Source organism: Felis catus, chromosome D1 (assembly GCF_018350175.1).
Source record: "Felis catus isolate Fca126 chromosome D1, F.catus_Fca126_mat1.0, whole genome shotgun sequence".
Taxonomy (NCBI): Eukaryota; Metazoa; Chordata; class Mammalia; order Carnivora; family Felidae; genus Felis; species Felis catus.
The window spans coordinates 2,282,565-2,306,472 of record NC_058377.1 but is presented as its reverse complement, the minus strand read 5'-3'; the positions used below and the strand labels follow the sequence as shown (position 1 = coordinate 2,306,472).

Genomic DNA, 23,908 nt, shown 5'->3' with positions numbered 1-23,908 from the left:
GGTGCGGTCCAGTATGTCTGGACGCGTAGGCTCCAGGCACCAAATCTGACCGTGATGCTGATGCCTGACTTTCTGGGAGCCTGGTTTCCTTGTATTTAGGTCAAGGGTGGTCAGAACGAGAACGCCCTGAGAGCAGTGACCTTGGTGTTCTTTTCTGGATCTCCACCACTTTGAACCACTTGGTCAGAAATAGTGGAAGCCTTTAAATGTCTGGTGAAGGAATGGTTAAATGCCACACCAAAAAAACAAAAACACAAAGCAAAACAAAACAAAAACATGCTCAGCATGGCATTCAGGACCCTCTGATTTGTCCTGCATGGCCTACTCTTAGTAGATTCTCACTCTCCTATCTACCTGTCTGCTTTCCTGTCAAAATCCCTGATTGTCATTTAGGGTCAACTCCAAGGCCCCTTCTTCTGAATCCTTTCTCCAGTCTGCCTACATAGACTTGAGCCATTCCTTCCTCTGTAGACCTACAGGACTTTGCTTATGGCCCTAATAGAGCATTTATTTCCATAGGTCTTGCATTATTGGTGTATTTATTCCACAAATATTTATTCACCCTCCGCTGCGTACCCGCCAGTATGCTAGGGCTTTAGGTGAATCCTCTCATTTGCCCCTCAAAGCAGTCCACTCGGTATTCATTCTTTCATTTAACTAGTACTTACGAATGCCTCTTAGTTAACAGACTCTGTCGTAGGTGCTGGGGTTGAGCACTGTGCAAGTTAGAAAGTGTCTCACCCTCCGAGGGCGTTTACCCTCTACCTAACGGAGAGACGCAGACCTGGAAACAGGTCCAGAGATAAGTAAGATAATTTCACGTAATGGTAAGCCATTCAGAAAAGTAAATGACGTTAACAGAAGTTGCTGACCTGAAAGGGAATGACAACAGGGGAAGGAGAATTAACCTAGGTGAGATCTTCCTCCAGGGCACTTGCACCTCTCACGCATCCGGGCGTTGCCCGGGGCCCAGCACGGTGAGGTCCAGCTTGTTGTCATTCAGAAGTCTTAAGGTTGTGACTAGAACGGTGAACTTGGTGATCTGTCAGCACCTTCCGTCCCCAGAGCGTGCCACTGAGAAGGAAGGAAGTAGGAATACGGTGTACGTGTGAGATGGCAGGTGTTCAGGGGCTGTATCAGGCCGCCTGGCGACTGAGCCGCGGAGCGGTCAGCTCTGACGTTTCCCTCCAGCGGAGCAGAAGCCGTGGTTTACCCAACCCCGGGCGTGTTCTCTCCCTTTGCCTTTGGAGCGCATTGTACTTTTAATTCTTCCGGCAGTAGAAATCACCTTGGTAATTCTGTTTGGCTTAGAGGAATGAAGCCTTGAACTTGCATTCTGTATGGGACGCAGCACACGATCCTACAAGCAAGAAGCAAAGGAGGGCCGGTCTAGGATTAAAGCCTTGCCGTGCCCAGCCTCGTGTTTTCCCTTCCGAACACTGTTGCCGAACACGGCTGATGTCATCCCAGGCAAGAGGAGAAATTGCTGACAGGCCAGAGTCCGTAAACATGAACTACTGGGACTGAGATCGCGGGATCTCTCGTTTAAACGCCTCTTGTCCTGCTCAGAAGTGACTTTTCGCACCCGTAGGAAAAGACGCCCGTTGTTCACTCGGGAGTCATGATGAAGTTATGTGGACCCAGGGACGTCTTCACCGGCTTCAGCCGCGGAGCCTGGCCACAGGATCGAGTGTTCCTCTGTGTGGCGCTTTCCCAGCCCTTATCAGAAAGACACCCACGAGGAACTCAGCACCAAGAAGCTTGGCTGAAGGCCGGCTTCTTGGGGATCTGACACCTGCCTGCTGCTTTCCTTAGTTGCTGGTTGAGTGGGGATGGAAAGAGGAACCTGGAGGTCAAGCATGTGCTAATCTCACCTTTTGTCACGAGTGATTTGCAAGTGAAGGGTGCCCTTCCGTTTCAGACTAGACATTACCCAACTTGCTGGTTTAACCACATAGCTGTGTCGGGAAATCCCCTACGGTCAGGTCAGGTCAGGTCAGGCCGAGAAGAAGGTTGTGCTTTTAATTAACGGTTAGTTCATTTCCGTACTACTGCAGGATGAACACGGCTATTAAAAGCTTCACATCCGGGCAGCTTGTAGGGCCACGTGATCATTGTGATGGGTGGGGGTTCTGCTGAGCGCATGGGGTCCAGTGTGGGGACAGGGTGACTGCCCGCAAGGAAAATGTTTCACCAAAAAACCAACCCACCCGCCTAGGCAATATTCACATTTTTAAATAGAGCAACTAGCTTTCTGAATGCTTTATGACTGGCCCGTCCCTGGGCCCCTCCTTAGTCCCTGAATCCCTCTTTAGATGTTCTTCTTTGCTTTATAAACCTGTCCCTTGCTGAACAAGGTTTCATGAGCACCTTTTCCTGCCGGTATGATGGGTTGTGTTGACTATGGCTTTGTCTGTTACATTTCAAAGGGCGTTTTCTCCCTGCTGTGAGATCTTAGAAGTTTTAATTAGCAGTGGGATAATTGGAGTTTGTAAAGGAAATGATTTTAGCCAAGGGATTTTGCTGATGCGTCCTTAATCTTCATTGTGTGTGTGCGATTTCCATTTTTCCCGATATTTGTTGTAATAATATAATTAGCTTCTGGCCAAGATGAAGATAATCCGTTCATATAACATCGTCCTTGGGAGTGTGAATTTTAGCACAGTTATCCAATCAAAATTAAATGCTTTGCTGGATTTTGAGTATGACACGGTCTTTCCTCCTCAACGAGGGAAGCAACACGGAGAGTAAAACGAGTGCCTTCTGTATACCAGGAAGTACGCTAAGCGCAAGGAAATGCAAACATTAATGAGTGCGGCCAGGATTTCTTCTTTTCACTTCGAGCCTGTAATTTTTCATATCCTCAGCCATCCATTTTGGCTTGGGCCTGTAACTATCTGGAAGATTAGCTTAGCGATGTCACAAGTACCATCGTTAACAGTTTTCAGGCTCCTGGTGAACTGAACCAAATGTTCTTTCCAAAATACATTTAAGGAATGTATGAGAACCTGTACCTAGCACAAATCAAGGGTGTTTGTTTACTGTATGAAAGGACTCTTGATAACTGAAAGGGTGAGCCCAGGAGCAGAGACAAAGGCGTGGTGGGTCAGCCTGGGGTCCAGGTAGCTGCAGCCTGGGGTCCCGGTCCCTGCAGAGCCTCTTCCGAGACAGGTTCCGTCCGCATCCTGTCTCCCTGCTTCCTCATGTCCTAAAGCTGCAGAAATGATGGATGGCATGGTGTACTCAAAGCGTTTCATACAGTGCCCGGCGTGTGATCGGTGCTCCATAAAAGGCAGCTGTCACGGCAGAGTGATGAGTCGTAGAGCTTTCTTAATACCAAACAACTTGATCGTGTTCACAAGAGGCGTTAGCCAAATTGAAATGTGCACCTAGCTCTCCAGCAACACGTTGAAGAAAGACCTCTGGCGGGATCCTTCTAGATGAAAAGTAAATGTTCGTTTATCATTTGGTCCGTATCAAGCACAGCGAAAGCTATGAGCAGAGTTGCATTTTGTCCTTGTTTGGGTAACACAGAGTTAATTTCATCAAGCTTCTAGCCCGTCCATCTCTCCTCTCGAGGCTTATTATGTTTTCATCTGGCCATGGTACACAAGCACTAAGTGGAGGCTGTTCATTGTTTTCTATCACGGTAGATTCACTCTCGGTCTACAAACACACCTGCACCCTTCTCTAGCTTTGTACTGTGGTCCCCATGACGCCCTCTCTGAGTTGATGTCTTCTTCGCTGCCTGCTGAAGCCTTTCCTCTTTGGCCATTGCACTTGGGTTTGGTCTGATCTTTGCTCATCTTGTTGTAATAGCTCGCCACGCTAAGTCCGGTCTAAAGAAATCAGATATAGAAAGTACCTGGTCTTACAACATAGGAGGAAAAATGACTTTAAAAAAAATACTTGGACATTGGCATCAAAATTTCATGGATGATTTGTTGATGAATCCTAGTTCTAAATTAAACCATTTTACTCTATTGTCAGTAATGGGTGTAGGATTGAGCTCTGTGTCAGGCTCTGTGGTAAGCATGGAGCCTCCTTGAGATTCTCTTGCTCTCTCTCTCTCTCTCTCTCTCCCTCTCCCCCTCCCCCTCTCTCCCTCCCCCCTCCCCCCCTCTTTCTCTCCCTCTGTGTCTCTCCACCCTTGTACACTCTTTTCTATAAAAAGTAGAAATTATAATATGGTTAAAAAGTTGTGAAACCAACTCTTGAATTAGTGGAAAGCTGCAAGTGTGTCCTATCTGTGGGCGATATTTGTTATTAAAGATTATTTATTTTATTAACATTTTATTTCCAGTAGCAGATGACTCATACCCAGGACTTGTCAGAGCTCTAAGAAGTTATGTTAGTAATTTCACAGGCCAATTCTCTAACTTTGAAATACGCTCCTTGATTCTTGTTAATTATTGATTCTTGAACTCTCGATATACTTGTACTAGATGTTGTTGCCAATAAAAGCTGGCCTTTCCCATATTACTTAGAAAAGAGCTGATTCGATGATGAGCATATAATGAGATACACTTGTAAAGGATTGGTTGGATCACAGACTAGGATTGAACCTAAGGATTTTCATTTTTGTTTTATTCTGTTCCCATAGACGTTGAGTCACGGACGTGTCATTATTTGCATGCGCACTGATGGCACTGTGTGCCAGAAATTCATGTACTAAAGTCTCAGCAGTCTTTCTTCTAAAACAGCTTTCCCATAGAGTCATCTCAGGGCACAGCCTCCAATTTTAGCTTTATTTCATTTTCCTCAGTGGGTCATGAACAGAGTGTGACGAACAAATGAAGAATCACTTAAGGAATAAATTGTGATAGTGTATTTGTTTGTTACCATTTTGTGAATCCAGACAAATCCCTCTGTTTTTTTCACATTTCAAAAGAAAGACCTCTATGCACGCACTTACCCAAGAAGCACAGACAGAGTTAGGAGAGGGAGTCTGTGTTCTGTGTCTCTGAGGAAGAAATATGAAACCTCACACCCAAGAAAAATTTTCACAATAAAAGAAAATGCCCTGACAAATGTCCTTCAAAACTTTCCCCAAATAAGTCATCCTTGGTAAGTTAAGCATTGTTTTGGCTGAAAGCTGTTTAAAATCTCCAAGTAAGCACGTATTTTTTGCTCTAAGAGGCGGAAGAAATCATCCTCCCAAGCAGTGAACCGGTTATGGCTCATCTACTCACATACAGTGTAGCCACCCAGGCTGAGAGTGAACAGCCGTCCCCTGTGAGATCCGGGAACAGGTTGTACAGCCAGTTATCTTCCAGGCTAGAGTCCTGGCCTGCCAACAGCTGTCTCCAAAGACGCTTGTTCCCAGATCCACTGTCAAGGTTCAGGACGGGGACTCACGTGGACACCCGCTGCCGGCATTCCGTGACTGGTCACCTTGGTGGGCGAGGGAGGGGATGTTCCCCGTGTCCACGTGGAATATACCACCTCGCTCTGGGATGACCCCAGGGTGACTGATGGCCAGGAAGGGTTATCCGGCCATGTCCTGTCTGGAATGAAGTTCCCAATCACATCTCAGTCTTTGATAGTGAAGATGATCGGAGAGAATACCCATGGCCTGTAGTGTTATCAGACTTGCGGCTTGATTGGTCTCCAGCCTGTGAGTCAGCCGTCCTCACACGGAGCTGGATGGACGCCTGTCCGGCCCTGAGCTGATGGCTCCCTGCCTGTTTCCCTGGCCGTTTTTATATCATCAAAAGTTGGTGTTGCATTAGCCACATTTTAGGTGGAACCAAAGGTCATAATTCTAGAACACTTCTTTATTGTCCCACTTTGAACAGTTCTCTGTCGTAACTGATGAGAATTATCTCTACCAAAGATGCTTCTGTTTTCCACCGGAGAATACATGGGTAACACTATTCAATCTAATAATATAACATAAGGCTTTTAGAGGTAAGTGCTCACACACGCTGCAATCCATTGCATTGTTGTTTCAGAAATGTATCGTTCTCTTATTAAAAGTAGGTATGTATTGTGAACATTTTAGGACACATAAGGAGACAAAAGGAAGAAGAAAGCAAGCAACATTTAGTGCCAACAATGTCAGTATTGTTGTGAATGTATTTTCAGTCGTGCTTCCATCAGCTATCGGTACATTTTTCTAGCAGATTTGTATGATATGAAGCATACTCTCACAACCTTTCGTGTATAAGAACTCGTTTCATTTTAAGGATGTAACGATTTCATGTAAGGATATTAACTGTTTCTCTGTTATGTCTGGTACAAGTATATCTGCTTGCAATTTTGTTGTTGGTATTTTTGGATTTGTGCAACGTTTAGTATACGTGAGGTGTATCGACTTTTACGCTTTCTCACTTTCGCGCTCATGCTTAGGATTATATCTCTTCCACACTGCAGTTACACAAATACCCATCTATGTTTTCGTATACTTTTAAGTTTTTGTTTTTACATACCTCCCCAACTTCCTAGTATGTAACTGTTTTCTCACACAAATCAATCTTTCAGAACCAAGCCATTTAAAAAATACAGATCTCAGAATCATGTCCATGTTTTCAAAACTACTCCAAATAGAGTCTTAAGGGAGCGGGTTTCATTTCAAAATCCCAAATAATGAGTTTCACTGCCAGAATGTGGTCCTGAAGTATTATTACGTGAGGATGTAAACTGAGAATAAGTTATTTGTGATGCCATAAATGAATTCTTTGTAGACTCAGATGGTGCCAACAGGATGACACATGCCGTCGCTGGGCGGCTTGGAAAGCATGCGGCTCGGAGATCAATAGCTTCTTGGACTGTAGTCCTGACTGCAGTCGTGATTAGCTTGGAGATGCTCGACAGTCCCTCTGGCTCTCGGGACTGCCGTTTGCTCTTCGGTCCAGGGAGGGCTTGGACCCCTAGATTCCATCTTAATGAGTCACCCACGGCTGTCCCTGCAGGGACTGAGGGAACCAAGTAGCCGAAATAGCATCTCCTTCCTTTTAGGATGAAACAGACTCCAGTGGAGCAGCAGGAGGTAAGGAAACGAAGCGCTGAATTGGTACCTACCTCTTAGAGCCAACGAATAGTTCCCTCTCCTTGGAAGGATGGGACACGGCTTCTAAAGCATGAATCCCAATTTGTTGTCACAAAGGACAGAGACGTGTTCTTGTAGGCTGGACCGTTGTGATACATTTTAAGTGATGATTCACTGTTGGTTCTATTTTAGCATTTAAGTAATGCTAAAGGCACTGCTCTGCCAAGAGACCCCACAGTAGAGGAGTTCGTCTCGTGTTAGCCTGGAGCTTGCAAAAGCAAGCTGTCTACCCAGGATGATGCTAAAAATATGCAGCAGGCAGTGTGACATAGGCACAGCTGATCAGAATGGGCTCTGACTGGAAAGTGCTGCTTTGCCCGGACGGGGCGGCCGGGGAAGCGGATGGACGTCATCCCTGAATGTACCCTGGGGCCCAGTGACATTGGAGCATGTACCCAAAACTCAGCTAAGAATTTGGCATAGAGCACAGAAGAGATCAGCTCCCTGCCATTCTAGAGCGTGTACTCTAGCTGGGGAAAGAGATAATGAACAGAAAACCAAATACAACACCATTTCAGACTGTCGTAAATGCTTGAAAGAAAATGAAGCAAATGAAGTGGCTTGAGTGGCCAAGAGTGGGGGTATCTTAAATAAAATGTTCAAGGAGGGTTCTCTACAGATGTGCTATCTGAGCATAAAATAATGAGGAGCCAGTCCCTGTAACACTTGCAGAAAGTGCATCCCAGATGTAGGGAACAGCAGCAGATTTTGATCTAAGGGAAGACCCCCGGAGTGTTATTTGAAAGATGGTAAGAGGCCATTTTGGTGGGAGTGGAGTATGTGGGAAACGTGGAACCTCAAATCAGAGAGAGACGCTGCGGATGAGGCAAGCAGGGGCCACCTTGTACAAGACCAGATCCCAAGTACAGTGGAAAGCTGTCGGAGGGATTTAAGCAGAAGAGAGAAGTGAGTTGATCTACACGTTTAAAAGATACCAGTAGAGTCAAATAGCCCAGAAATAAACCCATCCATCTACGGTTAGCTAATTTTTCACAGAGTAGCTAAAAATACTTGATGGGGAAAGGTACTCGGTTCAAGAAATGGTGTTGGGAAAACTGGATACTCAAATGTAAAAGAATGTAGTTGGACCCGTATCTTAACGCCACTCACAAACACTAACTCGAAATAGAGTCAAGTTAAATGTAAGACCTGAAACTGGAAAACTCCTCCTACAAGAAAGCGTAAGGGAAAAGCTCCTAGACATTGGTCGTGGCGATGATTTTCTTTGGAGATGATATCAAAAGCAAAGGCAATGACTAAGCGGTGAGACTACATCAAACTATAAAAGGTTTCTACACAGCAAAAGAAACAGCAGAATGAAGAGGCAGCCTATGGGATGGGAGAAAGTATTTGCAAACCACATATCTGAAAAGAAATTAACATCCAAAATATATAAGGAACTCATGTAACTCAATAGCAAAAATTAAATAAATAAACAAACAAACAAACAAACAAACATCTGATTTAACCATGGGAAGAGGACCTGAAGAGACATTTCTTTTCCAAAGAAGACCTATAAATGCTCAACAGGGACATGAAAAGATGCTCACCATTACTAACCAGCAGGGGAATGCACATCGTAAGCACAATTAGGTATCACGTCACACCTGTTAGAATGACTAGTATCCAAAAGACAAGAGGTGACAGATGTTGGTGAGGATGTGGACAAATGGAACCTTAGTGCACTGCCGGTGGGAATGCAGACTGGTCCAGCCACTGTGGAGAACAGTAGGGAGGTTCCTTAAGAAATTAAAAGCCTGTCGTACCACCCGGCAATCCTGCTTGTAGTTACACAATTGAAAGAAACTAAATCACGGTATTGAGGAGGTACCTTCACCCTCCACGTGCGCTGCACCATTATTCACAACGGCCAAGATGTGGAAACAACCCGGTGCCCACTGGCAGAGGAATGGGTAAAGAAGATGTGAGATGTATATATTCAGCCATGAGGCAGAAGGAAATCCTGCATTTGAGACAACACAGATGGGCCTTGAGGACACTAGGCTGAGTAAAGTAAGTCAGGTAGAAAAAGACAAAACTGTATAAATCTCACTTAAATGCATACTGTTAAAAAAAAAAAAAGGCTGTCTCAATTGGAGGAGCGTGCAACTCTTGGGCTTGGGTCGTGAACTTGAGCCCCACGTTGGGCATAGAGGTCCTTAAAATGTTTTTTAAGATTAAAAAAAAAAGCCAGACTCACAGAAATAAAGTCATGTGGTGGTTTCCAGGGTCAAGGAAGTAGGGAAGCGGGCAGTTGTTGGCCCAAAGGCACGAACTTCCCATTATAAGGTGAATAAAGTCTAGGGGTCTAATGCACAGCATGCTGATGTAATTAACGATGCTGTATTATATACTTGAAAGTCGCCAAGAGAGAGTATTCTCAAATAGTCTCACTACACACACCCACACACAATTTTAATTATGTGAGGCCCTCGGTGTGTTAACCAACCTTCTCGTGTTAACCATCTAGCAACATATACATGTATCAGATCATCTTTTTGTACACCTTAAACCTACATGGCGTTATATGTCAGTTATTTTTCAGTAAGGTGGCAAAAGACAAGGCCACCGTGGCCATCCTGTGGAGTACAGACTCTGGGCTCTGGAGACAGTGTAGCCTGGAGAAAGCTAGTGACTGAGAAGCCCGGCCTTGGGAGATTATGGTGGAGGAGATCATCATGTTAAGGATAGATTTAGACAGCAAATGGTTATGTTCCTTCCCCTGCCAAGACTGACCTTTCAGCTCTAAAATTCATAGGTTCTACATTTTATTCCTTGGAGAGGCATTTTTCCTTTTTATAAGCTCATTTTAAATATGCCATTTATAATTAATGGCAAATTTTGAAATAACCTAAAAGAAGGTTGGTTTCTTTTAAGTGTCTCATAATCATGTTGCTAAGAGAAGATAAATTTACTTTTTATCTGGAGGTTAATGAAATCCTCTGTCATTTTTACATGTTAAAGTTTTTAGCTGGAATCCTGAAGCCCAGACAGTAAAGAAGAGAAAAGTGTTTTTGTGTAGTATTTGTCTAGGTGTGTGGGCATAAAGACACTTTATATTTGAAAAGTGCTTAACAGAACATTTTTACCATATACCTATGCAAGAAAATGAAGGAAATTGAAGTCACAGAATTTAGCAAGTATAGATATAAAATCTAACTAAGAATACCTCAGTGGTATCCCCATAGAAGCTTCCACCAATATTCTGCTCTATGCCTCTCCTGTTTTTCTTTTAACTTCCCTTTGGACACCGTTTCATCCAAGCCAGCTACAATGATGTGAAAGATCATCACCCAGCTCGTACTTAGAAACGAGTTCTAAGTGCTCCTAGCTTTGCAAGAAGTTGGCCACATGCTATGGAGCACACCCATACCGTTTATGTCTCTGAGAATTGGTTTTCTGATCGTTAAAATGAAAAGATTGCACTAGATAATAGTAAACTTCTTTCCAGCTGCAAGATTTTAAGATTGTCGCTCTTGTGATTTTCATGCATGGTCAACATAACCCATCACTGGATTTTTGTGCTGGTGACTCTCAAATCTCTCTCCAAAGTCCTGGTCTCCCTCACATGGCCCACTCTCCTTTAGCAAATGGCCTCCTCAACATCTCTGCCTGGATGTTGCATGGGCACCTCAAACATGCCGTGCCCAACAGGACTCATTAACTTTCCCCAGGAACAACTTTTTCTGTGTATGTTCCTCACCCTTGTCTAGACATCAGTCTCTCCTTGAGTGTTGTACCCCACCTTTCTTACAAGTGATGCTCTCCTCCCTTATCTACTTACCTGAGTCTATAAGACTCAGCTCAAGAGTCACCTTGGGTCAGATTTTTCTAAGCCCACTTCTTCTCAGGTCCCACATGAGTTTATTGCACGTGTTACTTACCTGTTCGTTTATGTGTTTACCTTTTGACATCCTGGAGGGAGGGTGTCGTTTCTTAGTTCCGTGATTCTACCCTCTGCTTAGAATGTATCACATAATTGGTGATTAGCAAATATTGAATGAATGAATGAAAATGAAAATCCCATGATGTGAGGGTTGCTCAGGTACTTATCCTACCTGGTATCTGTCCTCCCACCAGGAGCCCCTTCAAGACATGGAGAAGCTGTTGTCTCTCTTGCCCAACGTCACCTGCTCACCTGCTCAGAAGACTTCCATAAATACCAACCTTCATTTGTTTGCATGCATCCGTTTCCTGTGGGATCTCCATGTCCTTTTTATGAGAATCCTGTCTTACAGAGTGCAGAGACCCAATTTCTCTTTCTGTCTCACGTTTCCTGAAGTTGAGACCAGAATAATGACATCTAGCCAGTTTTTAATAGATGTTCATTCCTTGAACCCCACGCTTGACTTAGTTCTCTCTTAGTAAACAACTAAATTTTTCTAACACAGGCATTTATACATAAACCAGTCCCATCATGAACAATTAACATGTGCATTTCTAGCTCCTCAAGATGTTAATGAAATTTAGACCTGATACTTAGCTCTCATTCAGTAAGTATACTTGGGTAAATAAACTGGCAGATTTGGGTATCAGAATTTTCCTCAACATCATCTTCACATACTCTCTCGTCTGGCTAGGAGACCTCACCTGACTCACTTTATTTTAGCAGGTTCAAGAAACCGTCCGTGACGTGTAAAAATGGTAGAATCAGCTTTCCTTCCCACTCTGTTTTTTACAGTTACTGCTGCTAGAGTAATTAGCAAGACAGTCACCAATTGGAGACCCATTTGTCTTTTAGGAGAAGTTTCTTTCTCCACGATCCATTGCTGTCACCAACCCTTTGAGGTTTCTCTGAGATAACTGTCTCAGGTCTGCCCATTACCTTCTTTCCTCGGGTAGCACTTTGTCACTCCACAGCTATTTCCTTCCTCTGCCGTTCTGCCTGACATTTCTTGATAGAGTCAGGAATGGCCCGTTGTCGGTTAATTTATCTTTGGAAAGATCGCTGATACCGTAGACCAGCTCAGTCGGCAGGATTGAACATGATGCAGAACCGAGTTCAAACCAGATAAACAATACTGATAATGACTGTTATTACTCTTTATGAGGCACCTTATTAAGTGCGAGTTATAATTACATAATTAGTGCATGCAGCTCTCAAAACTACCCTCTTCTTGGAGCATCCCACACCAGCCTTTTACAGATGAGGAAGAGAAGGATCGGAGAGGTTAAGTAGATTGCCTGAGGTCACACAGCCTGCAGGTGACGGAGTTAAAATCTGAACTCCTGTCTGCACGTTTTCCACTTCACCAGCCCTTATGAGTGAATGTGACTGTATCCATTATGTCCATAAATGTCCGTGTCTTGAATGAGAAGGGTTCCTGAGGAGAGGTGCCTAAGACAAATGGTGACCTGTCCAGCAAGACGGTACCCTCATTTCTGTTGTCATTTAGTTGGAAGAAGCTTTAGATGGCCGAGATACTGAAACTGTGCACATAATGAATGAAACAGAGGTCTGATGGACTCACATGGATGTTTCTTGCCTTCTAGGAAGATTTCCAACCCGCAGCAGCCTCAGAGACCAACTGGGAGTCCGTCACTAGCTCTATCTCCGTAAGTAATTTAGTTTTCTGTTGCCAGAAAAAAAAAAAAAAAAACTGATGGGGAAGCTAAGGTCAAGCCCAGAACAGCTCCAGCTGTGGAAGGATCTCTTAGCTTCACCAGAAGCCATGTTGCAGTCGCGATGAGCTCTACCATTTCACGTAGATTATAGCGGGCGATGCCACGCGCCAGGAAACCCCAGTACCCACTGCAGGAACAAGGCACGGACAAGGACTTCAGTATCTATCCATTTCAGAGCGGAAGGTTCCAGCTAGAGGAGCGTCCAGGCAGAGCAGACACATCAGACTGGTCCGTGGCATAGGCTCAAGTGGGGAATTTTGCCAGAGTGTTTCTGGATAATCCAGGAGACACTTGGAACCTTCGCCTTTTCAGGGATCTTTTCAGATGTGAGAAATCCCAGTGTTTACAGCAAGATAGCTTAAGTGCAAACCAGGCATGTACCCTCTGACTGGGAAATAAAACATAACCCGCCCTGAAACCGTAACGTGGTCCACACCCCCATGTTCTTCCCCGCGAATGTAGTCATTCCTCTGTAAGCTACTTCCCTTTGTTCAGAAAGAACAGACCTTGTTTTTGCCAGTCCTGTGAGTAGCACCCATGTAGCAGTAAAATACAAGGTCATAAATGCAGGTGTTCATTAGCGGCACAAAAGCGTGGCGAAAGCCTGCCCGTGGCTCTCACCTGGGTCTGTGCGGCCGAGTCAGAGTTGATTCTTGTTTCATGTGATGGACTATCCCTTGCTCTCTGGGGGATTTTTGACAAACTTCCTTCAGATGGCAGGGTTTCCTTAGCTATGGATTCTGTGGCTCTTTCGTTCAGCTGGCGTGTCCACTGGACTAGAACATGACCCATGCAGGAGGTCGGTGAGGCTTCTAATGGCGATATTGAGAGTGTTTTATTTGTTTGTGATAGTCCCGAATGCACACTCTGAACCTAGCTGAGTGCAGGAGTCGTTGTCAGGCAGGCGAAAATGGAACCGAGGCAGGTGATACCTTAGTCCTGGGAGCAGGCTCGGTGGAAAGCTTGGCCGGGTGGCATTCTGGGACTGGCAGTTCCAAGTGGATGCCGGCGGCCGCTTTTGCCCCCGGACCCCAGCGTGCTGTTCTGTCAAGTCCTCTGGCTTCTCCAGCATCGTACACGTGATGGCTCGGAGAGGCGTAGACATTCCTGCCCCAAGTGCGGAAGCTTACATGCTTCAGGGACCCTTAGCGAATTCAGGATAACCCGGGTCCTCTTGAGAGCAAGATTGTGCCATCCATCGGGAGGATCTCCAGAAACTCATTGCTGGGTCCGCATCCCCTGGTCACTTTTCTGGGCCCAGTTCCAAGGCCAGGTGCTGCTCAGCCCTCTGGAAATGGCAGGGACCCAGCGTCGTGTCCCTCAGCGTTCTGGTTCTCAGGAACCTTCTGGAATAGGAGTAAGACCCTTGGACCCGCCATGAACTTTGTATAAGCCATATTTTGTGTTTCTCGAATGGCTTATCATTTTCAGGGCATTTTTCTTTTTTTTATAAATGGTTAACATTTTAAAGTCATTCGGTTGTAATGAAATCAGATCTACGGTGCCACGGAGAGGGGGCATACCCGGTGAGTTCTCGCCCATAAAAATAATTTTTAAACGATTACCCCAGAAATACAAATGTTCCGGTGGGTTTATGAGGTCATCTAGTCGTCCTTCACCTCATTTCCTAACCTGGTGTTTCTGTCACACGAGGACGGTTTCACATTTTACCTACGGTTTGTTCAGACCTGCTTTTCAGACTAATGTTGGGAGACATTAGATTCCCATCCCCCTCAGGGACTAAGAGCCCCCACCCGGGGCTTTCTCCTGAAGCGATGTCTAGGGACACACAAGCTCTCGGCACAGTCAGGAGCAAGCCCAGGAAACGTTTTGCCCGGAGCCCCCCAGGTCCATCGTAAGAGGCTTCCTTCCACGTGCATGAGCATGGCTTCGTTTGTGTTCCTGCTTTGGTTTCAGAAAAGAGGGAGGCGTTTTAATTTCAAAGCTTTTATATGCTGCCCTGTACCCCAATGTGGCCAGCTCTTTTTGAATTTTTGGATTTTAGACCGTGATGCAAAGCTAAATGTAAATCACCTGGTGAACTGAGCCAGGTAGACTGTAGATTATCCAGATAATACAAAGTTGGATGGGAATTTGAAATTTTGATACGGAAGCATAATATCTGACTCTAGCACCTGATGCCAGGAGGGATGGAAACAGGAATGATGTGGCATAGCCGGGATGCAGTTTGTATCAGACACACACACCCATGCACACACACATGCACACACGCATGCACACGTACCCATCCACACACACACGTGCACACGTGTACCCACACAGACACGCACATACATACCCACACATACACGCACACACACAGGAAGACAGACACGCACGCAGATACCCACACATACATGTATGTACACATGCATGCACACGTACCCACTCATACACACACCCACATGAGCACACACACACACACACACACACACACACACACCTGGATTAGAGAGCTGGCCTCCTACCTTCACCAGCGGAGCTCAGGTCTCGCTGCCTGTTCCCCAAACTCCACCTCCCCCCACCCCCTTTCCGCTACAGGACCTATTTGAAAACCACTCCTAAGATGCACCAGGGGCAGGTTCGTGCTTTTACAAGACCCCTTAGTCTTGCTGAAGAGGGACCACCATTCCTCTGGAGGCAGGCGGTCATTCATCATTGTTGACACACCTCGGACCTTGACTGGCTAAAAAGAGACAACATTACCCGAAAGGTTTTTGTTATTTCCCCTTTTCCAGAAGTGATAGGAGATGTTTGCCCTTGAGGCGTCGTATTTGTCTGGAAATTTCTTTAAAGGCACTTTGAAACCATTTGAGACTCTGTGCTCTCTGTCTCCCCGTTAATGGGTCATGAATCTTTACAGAGATGTTTGAATCATGGCTCATTTGCCTCTAGATTATACAAGGGTTAGTGAAGTAAGTGCTTGGAAACTTCTGTGGGGACATAACCCATGGCAAAATGTGTGATCTCTTCCAGACTCCCCGTGATGTTGTAGTCCCTATTTAAAGAGTATTTCTGAGAATATTTTAACGACAGCTGGGATCACTAGCAAGCAACAGCACTTTAAAAATATATATGTGTGCTTCCCGTGAGAATCTCCCAGTCTTGGTGAAGACTAACTATCCTTGTTGACAGTAAATAACCTGGCTAAAGTACCACAATGTATCAGATTGTCTCCAGAGGACATTCAAACCCCGCTCACACAACCCCTGTCATGCCAGGTGACCTGTGCAGGGGAGACATGGAGGCTAAACATGGGGGAATAGAATGGATTCTGCCAAAGTTGCCACGGAAGGAGTTCAGAATTGAAATCCTAATCGTTGTTTGTTGATGCCAACATGGATGATTTGGGACCTTGAACCAAGAAATGGGATGGTGTCATTTTGATCTTGCCATTTAGTCAATACCTTCGTAATGATTATATTTCAGATGAACTAGAACTTTTATAACCTCCCTGGTTGTGATTTGCAAAACTGTGAATGACTCACTTCCCAGTCAGTTGGTGTCATTCAAGACTCTGGCAGAGCACTTTCACGTGATATTTACGCACATAACGTCTTAGGATCAAAAGCCTGTCGATGTTCCTCCCGTGTAGTTGTGTGACCGTTGTATTTCGTAGCACTGGACTTTTTCTGAGTACACTGAGCTGTGTGTCACTCCTAGGGGGTATCCTATCACTCTCCATCAGTAACGGACCCCACTCTCACTGCGGACGCTCTGGACAAAACAGTCGCAGAATTCGATACCGTGGAGGACCTGCTGAAGCACTTCAATCCAGAATCGTGGCGAGAAGACCTTGAGAATCTCTACTTGGAAACCCCCCATTATCGAGGGAGGTCCTACCATGACAGGAAGTCAAAAGGTAAGAGACGCAGCCCCGGAGGTTCTTTGTAAGCCGATAGGAACATAGATAGCAGTACTCAGCGAGGGCGAAAAAATGGAATCTTTTTAACTCACTAAAATGAGAGGATTCCTGCCAGATTTATCACATACCTTTTCCACAATACCTTCTAAGGAAGTTCCGTGTTTAATCCCAAACTGTGTTGTGTGTATGCGATTACGAAAGGTTTGGTTCAAAGACACGTCGTCGTTAGGAGCTAGGAAAAAACCCTCGTAAAATCTTCTGGACCAGCTTCTTGCTTCTCGGCAAGCAAGGTATGACTAGCCTCACCGTCAAGGGAGGTAGATAATTTGGCACAGGCTGTGTGGCCAGTAGGCAGCAGAGAGGAAGTGGGAGTCACAGTTTCTTGCCTCCTGTGCCTCTCTGATAGATAGGAGTCTTTTCACTCAGGACTCAGCCAGCAGGATAGGCTCCTGGTTAAGCAGTGGTCAGAACTTCTAGAGGATTTCACCCGTCCCCCTTCAGTGTCTACTCTAAAAGGGGTTTTCAAGAGGGTCTCCTGTGTGCTCGGTACTCTGGACTCTTCATAGGATATAAATGTCCCAAAAAAGAAACAGAAGACCTGGGATGGTTTGCACCAGTGTGGGTATGTGTTCAACTGGGGGTTCCAGGAAAGTCTAACGAAGGGAGGGGAGAAGAGCATTCATGAGAAAACATCTTGAGTTAAAACCGTAATACTGAAACTCAAAAAAACCACATCTTCCTCGTAGATCTGAGTGATGTGATCTGAGAATGTTTCTTTGAATGTTTAAATGAAATTAATAGAGAACTATCTTGTCGTTACCTTTTTTTGAATAACATGGTAATTTCCAGCCTATTACGTTCTTGCTTTATTTGCTAAAATTTGTCGTGAAAGTTCTATCTCTCAAAGTCTCGTCTGCCTCGTTTGCATCGTAGATGTGAAGGTATTTAGCTAAAATAGGGCTCGTTTGGTACATTTCAGAATGTCAGGGGTCCTTGTAAGAACTGTGAGCCTGGCCAGCTGGCACAGGTAATGTGTGTGTTAGTGGGCACAGCCCCTCAGAGCATTTGGGCTGGAATGGCCAATCCGTTAACCGCCCGCTGGGTCTGTTGCTTATGGCTCACGTCTGACATCCTGGATACTTGAAAGGTAGAGTTCGAGGGTGGGCAGGAGAGTCACCGGTGCCCCTGACGTTACAGAGATGTGCCCTAATAGGCAGGTCACTGTAGCTCATACAGTGTCCCCGGGGCTCAGGTGGGATTCAACAGGGGAGAAATTGCGTCTCTGTGGTGGTGTTGTCTTTGAGTCTCTTCTACGGTCAACTCGAAGGAAAGTGAAACGTTCACGGTGCTGTGAAACCTCCAGAAGAATAGGAGCCATGGTGTCAGACAAGGGAATGATAAGCTCCCACTCTGTCTTCAAGGGTCTTAGTCACCACGGCTATCTGAGGGGTGGTTCTTCTTGACATGTGGTTGTTGGATTCTTACAATTTAAAAATCATCGAAATCCATTACGTTCTTTCCCTCGGAAGTTATGTCGTGTTGGAGGCACAGCGTCTGGGTTCAGATCCTACCACTACCACTTACAAGTTCTGTGATTTTTTCAGTGAGTCCCTGGCCTTCCCGTGCCTCAGTTTCCTCATTGGCACCATGAGGGTGATCACACTGGCCTCCAATGATTGTTAGTGGTGCCGTCGAGAACAGCCAACCCCGTGCGCTTGTTCAAGAAGTGTTGGCTCACTCTGGCTACATAGAATCCTGAAGGATGTTAGTATCACGTCACGGGCGAAGCCTTCCTAGTCCCTCGTCCCCTCCCTGTGCGGTCCACCACCCCAGCGTTTGGAGGACTTGGGACGTCACAGCATTTCTGTGTCCTGCTCCTGCACTGTTATTGTGGCGTGGGGTTTTCTCTGAGGGAATGGGAGATCCCAGGACCTAAGGGTCTCGTCTCCACTCGGCTGGGGAGCTGTGAGAAGCTGCAGGTGGCCAGTCCCAGACACCCCGACCCGTGCCTCCCGGGGGGAGGCCAATGGAGATTGATCCTGAGAGGCCGCCAGGGTTGAGAGCCACCGTTTTAGGCATCGTTCATCCCGTTATGTCGGGTACTTGGCATAGCCTCGGACATGTTTTAGGTGCTCAATTAATGTTTGTGGATTGAAGATACTAATAATCCAGCATGAGCATATTTCCAAAGTTTATAGAAACCCACCCCATAGACTGATGAAGGAGGCTTTGTTAAGAATGCCTTTGGTTACTGATAGAACCTTGCGAGAGCATTCAAGGTGACATTCCAGTTATTTCTGATAGAGTAAACATTTCTTTCCATTGTTGGCTCAGGTCTGACTTCTTAAGCTCTTGTTTAAAACGGCTCGAAGGCAGATCTGTGCTTTGTCACTTAACACTGGTGAGTCACCACTGTCTGTGCAGTGTTCTAAATGTGCCGGTTGGTTGTTTATCATTCCACTGATGCTGGGCCACCTGTGTGTATCTCTCACACACACAAAGACAAGTCCCGTTTAATATTCCAGCTGTCGTTCTCAGCTTTGAGAACTTAAAAATACAAATTCACGGTTTATATTCTGATGTAGAGGAAAGGGAGCGGTGAAGGAACAGCAGGAACAGAAAAATGGTTACAGACAAGGGAGGTCCACTGGATGTCAAATGAAGAGTGAGCTTGCTAGGATTCCTAAAAACGTTCCCTCTCGTGGATGTGATCATTTTTTAACGATGTTTTACAAAAACAAACATCAGTTCTGGGTAGCTATGGAATTTCCATTCTTCCGATTTGCCTACGCTCATCAAAGGGGCACTTCGCTTGATACCCAAGAGAGGTGCTCAAAGATGAGCCTTAAATGCGAATGTGCAAAACACAGAGTTTTATAATTCTAAAATAAAGCACGCACACACTGGGTGAAGAACTGTTATAATAAAGTAGAAACGGTTAATATTGGGTAGAAAACTGTATGCTTTGTTTCTATGGTTTATTGGAAGGCAGATTTGGTGACCTCGCTGTCTACGTTTTTTACATTGTTTTTTAACGTTTGTTTATTATTGAGAGACAGAGAGAGACAAAACGTGAGCAGGGGAGGGGCAGAGAGAGAGGGAGACACAGAATCTGAAGCAGGCTCCAGGCTCCGAGCTGTCAGCCCACAGCCCGATGCAGGGCTCGAACTCACAGACCGCGAGATCATGACCTGAGCCGAAGTCGGACGCTTAACTGACTGAGCCATCCAGGTGCCCCTCACTGTCTACACTTCTAAAACTCATGGGTAATAGGTAAGCTCAGACATGCCTGTGAAAGCTTCTGGCCTGAAGATAGTAGAACAAGTTAACATATCTAACGTTAAGTTTCTTAGAGGGTATGGAGAAAACGGTAGCACGGATAATCGAAATCCGTACATAACTGCAGTTCCGAAACCCAATTTTTACCAGTAATTTCAGCCTCATACTTTCACCTCAAAGCTGCCTTAAAGTTTAAAAAAAAAAAAAAGTTGTTTCAAGTCCAAGTTGCATTACTTTTTCTAACGGATATGCTAATGATACAGCAAACTTGTCCCTAGTTAGGTAAACAGCTGTATGGATCTTCTACAAACTGTATAATCATGTCGTAACTATTGTGGCCTAACTGAAAGCTGTGATTTCTTCAAAACACAATCCTTTAGGGGCGCCTGGCTGGCTCAGTCAGTAGTGCGCGCAACTCTTAATATCAGGGTTGTGAGTTCAAGCCCCACACTGGGCAAGGAGCCTGGTTAAAAAAACAAAACAAAAACACAGTCCTTTACCTTTAGGGCAGTGCCTCTTTATCCCAGCTCGTAGCATGAAATTGGACGACTTTAAATTCAGAAATGATCAGTCTCAAACTCTACTGGAGTGGGCTTTGAGAGGCGATTTACAAATGGAGATTAACAATGTAAAAGAGATCTGTGTTTTTACTTGATTCCAGGAGAACTTGACTTTCCCAAATGATAGTGTGTTTGTCATAGAAAAAAATCCAACACATGATAGCAAGGGGGAAGGCTATTGTTACAGCATTAAGGGTTGTCATTAGAATATGGGTATAATTGTTCAGGCACCCCAACTTAATAGGTTTGAACTACAGTTTTATTTTTTAAATTAAAAAAAAAATTTTTTTTTCAACGTTTATTTATTTTTGGGACAGAGAGAGACAGAGCATGAACAGGGGAGGGGCAGAGAGAGAGGGAGACACAGAATCGGAAACAGGCTCCAGGCTCTGAGCCATCAGCCCAGAGCCAGACGCGGGGCTCGAACTCACGGACCGCGAGATCGTGACCTGGCTGAAGTCGGACACCTAACCGACTGTGCCACCCAGGCGCCCCTTGAACTACAGTTTTAGTTACCAGAAGTAAATTCTTCCCCAAAGAGTTGGCCTTTTTTTAGTGCATGTGCCAAAATTGACATGCACTCCTCTTTAAAAAAAAAAAATCACTATTTCCACAGTGAGTGGAGCAAATATATTGATACTAACTTGATTCAAAGTGACAGGGTTTGAAATACATCATTTTTACGGTCTCTAAATGGTTAGATGTTCTAACTCTGGGACAGTTATCAGCCCATCTCATAGGCTCCAATACCAGTTCTGTGAGTTCTTACGTGACATCGTTTAGCTCTAAGATCTAAAACACTTGCCTTTTTAATTTGAAAACTATTTATAGGTAAATACCAGGCATAGTAGCTGAGGACAGCATGAAATAAATATGTTTACTCTCAAACTGTTTGAATTGGTTCTGGGTTCTTCTAGATCGTACATCAGAATACTTTTTATTTTTAAATTAGTTACTTATTGCTGCTTCTCTATCATGTTCTTGTGTAGCGACTAGGACAATACAGGTTTTGCTCTTTCAAACATGACTTAAGATGAGGGAAATAATCTCGTAATATATTAAGACATGAACATAGCTTAGAACGAGCTGAAGTCATCACACGTTGATTGCTTGGAAATTTCTCTGTCTGCCTATCTGATGTCTGGGTAGGAACTTGCAAAAGGCTTTTGGCTGACCCTGGCAATGAATCAGATAAATCAGTCTTGAGATAACATCCCCCTGTAACCACCTCTCTGGACATTAAACAGAGATACTGGGGACATTAAATCAAAATGGATTTATTTTTCTAATTTCTAACCTCAGAAGAGGGATGGCTTCATTCAACTTCCTGAACCACATAGTTTGCACCAAGTGAAAGCTGTCTTCGTGATTGTTAAAATTGTCTCCCACAAATTTGATAGAAATAGAACAAAGGAGAGGATGCTTTAGTGGGAGTCAGGGACACTTGCGATAAAATTCTCACTCGTGTCCTAAGAACAGGGGCCTTGGGGAGGTCACTTGTAGACCCCCAAGTCCCTGCAGAATGGCTCTAATTATAACCGCCTTGCAAAGTTGTGTGAGGATTCGTGAGAGCAGACTGTCCAAGCCAGTGGGCCCTCAGGAGACGACCCCTACTGTGATTACTCAAACAACACTGTGCAGAAGCAGGATGTTTCTGTGCACCCTTTCGCTCCCTTCCCTGAGGCCATCGTGAGGAATCTGGAGAGCCTCCTGCATCAGGGTCAGATATCATCAGATTGAAGTATCTGTGAAATCAGTACACTCCTTAGAAGTCTAATCAGCAGGTAGTCAACTTTTCTAGGATACTGTTTACCCAGAAACTTCCCTGGCCCCGTTTTGCTTGGTGCACGTTTCCTTTGCAAAGCTTCTACTTCTTCTTCTTCTCTTTTTTTTTTTTTTTAGACTCTAGCCACTGTGTATGACCCACGTGACTTGTAAGCATCTGGATTTCCTGCTCGGTTCGCCAGAGAGCATTAATCGAAACCGTATTGTCCCATGGTGTCGTGTGCGTCTGTGCGGGCACAAGTGAGGCAGTTGAGGGAGGTGTCAGCACAGGGACGGCGACCCTTTTAGTTCTTTTCCTCCTGGTGCCCCTGGTTTACTCCTTTTGGCCCATCTTTGTGGAAGCCCTGACCCATCGTCCTCCCAGCCCGGTGACCCCCCCCCGCCCCGCCCCCGTCGGGGCAGGTGACTCGATTCACGTTGGTCGGCAAGCTCCATTTAGCAGCGGAGAGCCGGAGTAAGTGTGGAACAGGCACACGTGCCTTTTCCACATCAGTCGCTCTGGCTCGTGGTGGATGTTTCGGCCTCGTTGTTCCCTTGCCGGCTCTTCCTGTGAAGCACTGGGGACCCCCACCCGGCCTCCGTTTGCTCCGTGCCCCCGTGGACTGAGGGAGAAGAGCCTTCTTCCTAGAGCGCAGTCCCCTGCCGAAACTACCTGTCCTGGGAAACCCAGCTTTATCCTAACTCCACTTTGTCCTAAGCGGATCACCACCCTGCCATGCCTGCCCAGCCTGGGAGGCACGATACAGGCCTACGGCAGAGATCCCGCAGGTTCGGCTCCGGACCGGTTGGTCCACAGCCACAAAGCAAAGACCGAGATAGGGCAAGTCACACGAATGCTTGGGTTTCCCAGTGCGTGTGAGAGCTTGGTTTATGTGCTGTGCTGCAGTCTGTCAGGTGTCCCACAGGATCGTGTCCACAAGGCAGTGTTCATAGCTTCGTTAAAATACGCTTTCTTGCTAGAAAATACTAACCATCATCTGCGCTTTCTGTGACTCATAACCACTTATGACAGATCACCAAAACAAATATAATAATAACGAAAAACGTTTGAAATACCGTTAAGAATTATCAGAATGTGACAGAGAGACATAAAGTGAGCAAATGCTCCTGGAAAAATGGGGCCAGTTAGGAGCGCCGGAGTCATTCAGTCGGTTGAGCGTCTGACTCTTGATTTTGGCTCAGGTCGGTGTTGTCACGGTTCATGGGATTGAGCCCCATGTTGGGCTCTGTTCCGACAGTGTGGAGCCTGCTTGGGATTCTCTCTCTCCCTCTCTCTCTGCCCCCACTCTCCCTCTGTCTCTCAAAAACAAACAAACAAATGTTTACAATGGCACCAGTAGACTTGCCCGACTCAGGGTTGCCACAGACCTCCAATTTGTGGAAAATCACAGTATCTGCAAAGCATGATCAAGCGAGACACAGTAAAACAAGATATGCCCGTCTTGGCTTTGTCTGTCCTATAGAAAGGATCTCTGCAATCCCAGCACTGGTTGCCTCTGAAGGCAAATAATTATCAATCCATCCAGCTCTTTGCATGGCTTCCGATTGGTTTTCATGGACTGCTTATGGGTGGGGGCAAGAAGGAGGTCAAGAAGGAGTGGGGACGAAGATTGTGAACAGACATAGGTTCCCTCACTTCAGGGAAGGAGATGATACTCAGTATGCTGTTCAAATACCGAAGAAGAGGGGCGCCTGGGTGGCTCAGTTGGTTGAGCGTCCGACTTCGGCTCAGGTCATGATCTT

General features: G+C 45.5%; 1 protein-coding gene across 2 annotated transcripts in view; it reads left to right on the top strand.

Moving 5' to 3' along the window:
* The window catches only part of PDGFD (platelet derived growth factor D), a 221,306-nt gene that overhangs the window by 180,105 nt on the left and 17,293 nt on the right, over positions 1-23,908 (top strand). For both annotated transcript variants that reach the window (XM_023239055.2, XM_023239054.2), the window contains exons 4-5: positions 12,545-12,607; positions 16,340-16,538. In XM_023239055.2, the coding sequence (XP_023094823.1) occupies positions 12,545-12,607; positions 16,340-16,538 (262 nt within the window). The remainder of the gene's footprint in view (positions 1-12,544; positions 12,608-16,339; positions 16,539-23,908) is intronic.